This window comes from Vitis vinifera, chromosome 17 (genome assembly GCF_030704535.1).
Source record: "Vitis vinifera cultivar Pinot Noir 40024 chromosome 17, ASM3070453v1".
NCBI lineage: Eukaryota > Viridiplantae > Streptophyta > Magnoliopsida > Vitales > Vitaceae > Vitis > Vitis vinifera.
In genome coordinates this window covers 19284580-19288619 of record NC_081821.1, presented here as the reverse complement: position 1 = coordinate 19288619, position 4040 = coordinate 19284580, and the positions used below count along the sequence as shown (strand labels likewise).

Genomic DNA, 4040 nt, shown 5'->3' with positions numbered 1-4040 from the left:
TGCACGATGTTCAAGTTCTATAGGCAAATGACATGCTTTACCATAAACAATCCGATACGGTGACATGCCAAGGATAGTCTTATAGGCTGTCCTATATGCCCAAAGTGCATCACTCAACTTGGTAGACCAATCTTTTCTTGTAGTATTGACTACTTTGGTGAGGATTCTCTTAATTTCCAGATTTGCTAGCTCAACTTGCCCATTCGTTTGAGGGTGATATGGGGTGGACACTTTATGCACTCCATATTTATGTAAAACAGTGGAAAAGGGCTTATTACAAAAGTGTGAACCTCAATCACTAATGATTGCTCTCGGAATGCCAAACCTAGAGAAAATATTCTCCTTTAAAAATTTCAACACCACTCTGTGATCATTGTTCTTGCATGCCACTGCTTCTACCCATTTAGAAAGGTAATCCACTCCCACCAAAATATAGAGATTACCAAAAGAATGAGGGAATGGTCCCATAAAGTCAAGACCCCAACAATCAAATACCTCAACAACATAAATATAATTTTGAGGCATTTGATAACTTGTGTTTATTTTTCCCAGTTGTTGACATTGTTGACAACTTTTGCAGTGAGTGTTACAATCCTTGAACATAGTTTTCTAATAGAATCCACTCTATAGAATTTTTGTTGAAGTCTTCCTTGAAGCAAAATGACCTCCACAAGCTCTTTCATGGCACATTCGCAACATGTCTTGCAGTTCATCCTCTGGAACACATCTCTGCATAATTTGATATAGGAAAAACTTATACAAATATGAATCATCCCAAGCATAGTGTTTTGTCCGCGAAAGAAAACATTTCTTCGTTTCCATGTTCCATTCTGATGGAATCTCTCTGGTTGCCAAGTAATTGACTATATTTGCGAACCAAGGCAACTTCTCCACTACACAAAGTGCATCATCAGGAAACTCATCATTAATTTGTGCTTCCTCGAAATGTGACTCTACTTTAACTCGGGAAAGATGATTAGCAACCACATTCTCTACTCCTTGCTTATCCTTGATTTGAATGTTAAATTCTTGAAGGAGAAGGATCCATCTAATAAGTCTTGTTTTGGCATCCTTTTTGTTGAGTAGATATTTCAAGGTCGAATAATCAGTAAAAATTACTATTGAAGTTCCCAAAAGGTAGTTCCTGAATTTATCAAGTGCGAACACCACTGCAAAGAGCTCATTTTTAGTAGTTGTGTAGTTCTTCTGAGCATCATTGAGGGTTTTACTAGCATAGTACACCACATATGGTTTTCCATCCTCCCTTTGACCTAGTATGGCTCCCACTGCATAGTCACTAGCATCACACATCAACTCAAATGGAAGAGACCAATTGGGAGGTCTCACAATTGGTGCAGTAGTGAGGAGTGACTTTAGCCTCTCAAAAGCTTCTTAGCATGCTTTAGTCCATATGAATTCTGCATCCTTAAGTAGTAAAGCACAAAGAGGTTGAGAGTTTTTTGAGAAGTCCCAAAAATTATCTCTCCTCTTTAACAGTAGTAGGCGAAGGTAGCTTTGAGATGAGCTCAATTTTTGCTGGATCTGCCTGAATGCCCTCTTTAGAGATGATATGACCAAGTACTACCCCTGAGGTTTCCATGAAGTGACACTTCTCCCAATTTAGGACCAAGTCCTTCTCAATGCACCTTTTCAAAACTTTTTTCAAATTTAAGAGACAATCATCAAAGGTTTTCTCATAAACAGTCAGATCATCCATGTACTAAGCATACACCTTTGAAATGTGGTCAGTGCATTACAAAGACCAAAAGGCATGCGTCTATAAGCATAGGTGCCAAATGGGCATGTGAATGTGGTTTTCTCATGATCCTCCAATGCAATGGCAATTTGAAAATAGCCTGAATAGCCATCCAAGAAGCAATAATAGTCATGACCAACTACCCTCTCCAAAACCTGATCTAAGAAAGGTAATGGAAAATGATATTTCTTGGTGACTGCATTCAATTTCCTAAAATCAATGCATACTCTCCAATCTGTAGTCAACCTTGTAGGAATGAGCTCTCCTTCATCATTCTTCACCATAGTTATCCCACTTTTCTTAGGTACTACTTGAGTGGGGCTCACCCAACTACTGTCAGAGATAGGATAAATAATACCTACATTTAAAAGCTTCAATCCCTCATTTCTGACTACATCTTGCATAAGGGGATTTAGCCTTCTTTGTGGTTGCCTTACTAGTTTTGCATTCTCTTCCAAATAAATATGATGCGTGCAAATCAAGGGATTTATCCCTTTCAAATCTGAAATGGACCAACCAATCGCTCTTTTATTCTCTTTAAGCACCTTCAAAAGTTTGATTTCTTGCTCTTCAGTTAATGTAGCTGAAATGACCACAAGTTTTTTTTCATTTTCCTCTAAATAAACATACTTTAAACCATGTGGTAGGGGCTTTAACTTTGGTTTTTTGATCTCAACCTCTTCCTTTTTGCTTTCTTCATCATTCTCGACACTGTTCAAAGATTGAATGGTACATTTTTCTTTCCATTTTGTAGCAACTTGAACACATTCTTCCTTAACGATTGTAGATAAAAATTTATCTATATTTTCTTCCATTAACTTTTCTGTGTGTTCTTACACCAAGGCCTCTATAAGGCATGCTTCCTCATTCTCCTCATCATCATGGTCCATCGGTTGCTTGCATAAATTGAAGACATTCATTTCCACTGTCATGTTCCCAAAAGATAACTGCATCAATCCATTTCGACAGTTAATGAGAGCATTAGTTGTAGCAAGGAAGGGTCTCCCAAGAATAATTGGAATAGAATTCACACCATTTTTCAATGGTTCTATATCTAACACCACAAAGTCCACTGGGTAGTAGAACTTTTCAACTTGCACCAAAACATCTTTGACTACTCTTCTTGGTACTTTAATCGAATGGTATGCTAAAGAGAGTGTAATGGTAGTAGCCTTAAGCTCTCCCAATCCCAATTTCTTATAGATTGAATATGGAAGCAAATTTACACTAGCTCCCAAATCTAACAGAGCCCTTTCCACGTTTGAGTCTCCAATTTGGACTGAGATGGTAGGACAACCTGGATCTTTGTACTTCACCATTGCCTTATTCTCAATGATGGCATTGACTTGCTTGGTGAGGAATGCTTTCTTGCTTAATTTAATCCTTCTCTTCATAGTGCATAAGTCTTTGAGGAACTTTGCATAAGCAAGCACTTGCTTGATCATATCAAGGAGTGGAATGTTGATCTTCACTTGCCTCAAAACTTCCAAAATCTCTAAAGTCTTATTCCCCACTTTATGTCTCTGCATAGCTAAAGGGAAAGGCAAATGATTGGAAACACTCCTTTTATCTTTGCTCATAATGACTTCCTTATATTTTTCATACTCTTTCTCATTTCTAGAATTTTTCTCCACAATTGGTTCATCTCTAGTAGGAATATCTTCACTTACAGGTAACTTGGGCCCTTCATATTCTTTCCCATTTTTTAGTGTGATAACTGCATTGCAATCTTCCTTTTGCACTTTAAAAACTTTATTTACCCATCTCGAATTTTTCTGTGGTTAAGGTGGGAATTTTCCTTTCTCTTGAGATAAACTTACAGCAAGTTGGCTCAAAGTGGTTCGAATATCTGCTAGTTCTTGAGATGTTTAAGCATTTATCCTATTTTGATCTTCATTACGCTTGTCTTGCTTCTATATAAACTCTCTCATTATATCTTCCAGGCCTGAGTTAGATGATGAGGTTTGATGTTGCTGTTGAAAATTCTGAGATGGCATACCTTGTGGTTGAAAACCTTGTTGCCCATTAGTTTGATTACCCTGAAATCAGTTTCCTTGCTGTTGAAATTGGCCATTATTACCTCATCTCCATGATAAATTTGGATGATTCCTCCAACTCGGATTATAAGTGTTGGAATATGGAGAATTGCTAGAATATTGCTTGTATGTCCCTAAGGCATTGGCTTGCTCCATAAACATGTCTTGCACCGCAGGTAGAGTGGGACAAGATTACACACCATGTTCTGTAGACTTACATATCAATCACAGTTGAGTTACCCCCTCAT

General features: G+C 37.7%; 1 protein-coding gene across 1 annotated transcript; it reads right to left on the bottom strand.

Annotated features, from left to right (window-relative positions):
- Window positions 1-2589: 2589 nt before the first annotated feature.
- On the bottom strand, window positions 2590-3830 carry LOC100853650 (uncharacterized). Its single transcript, XM_019226424.1, has 2 exons — window positions 3756-3830; window positions 2590-3279 (listed from the first exon to the last, which is right to left on the bottom strand). Exons 1-2 carry the CDS (start codon window positions 3828-3830, stop codon window positions 2590-2592), a joined length of 765 nt encoding a protein of 254 aa, XP_019081969.1.
- Between the last annotated feature and the right edge of the window lie 210 nt (window positions 3831-4040).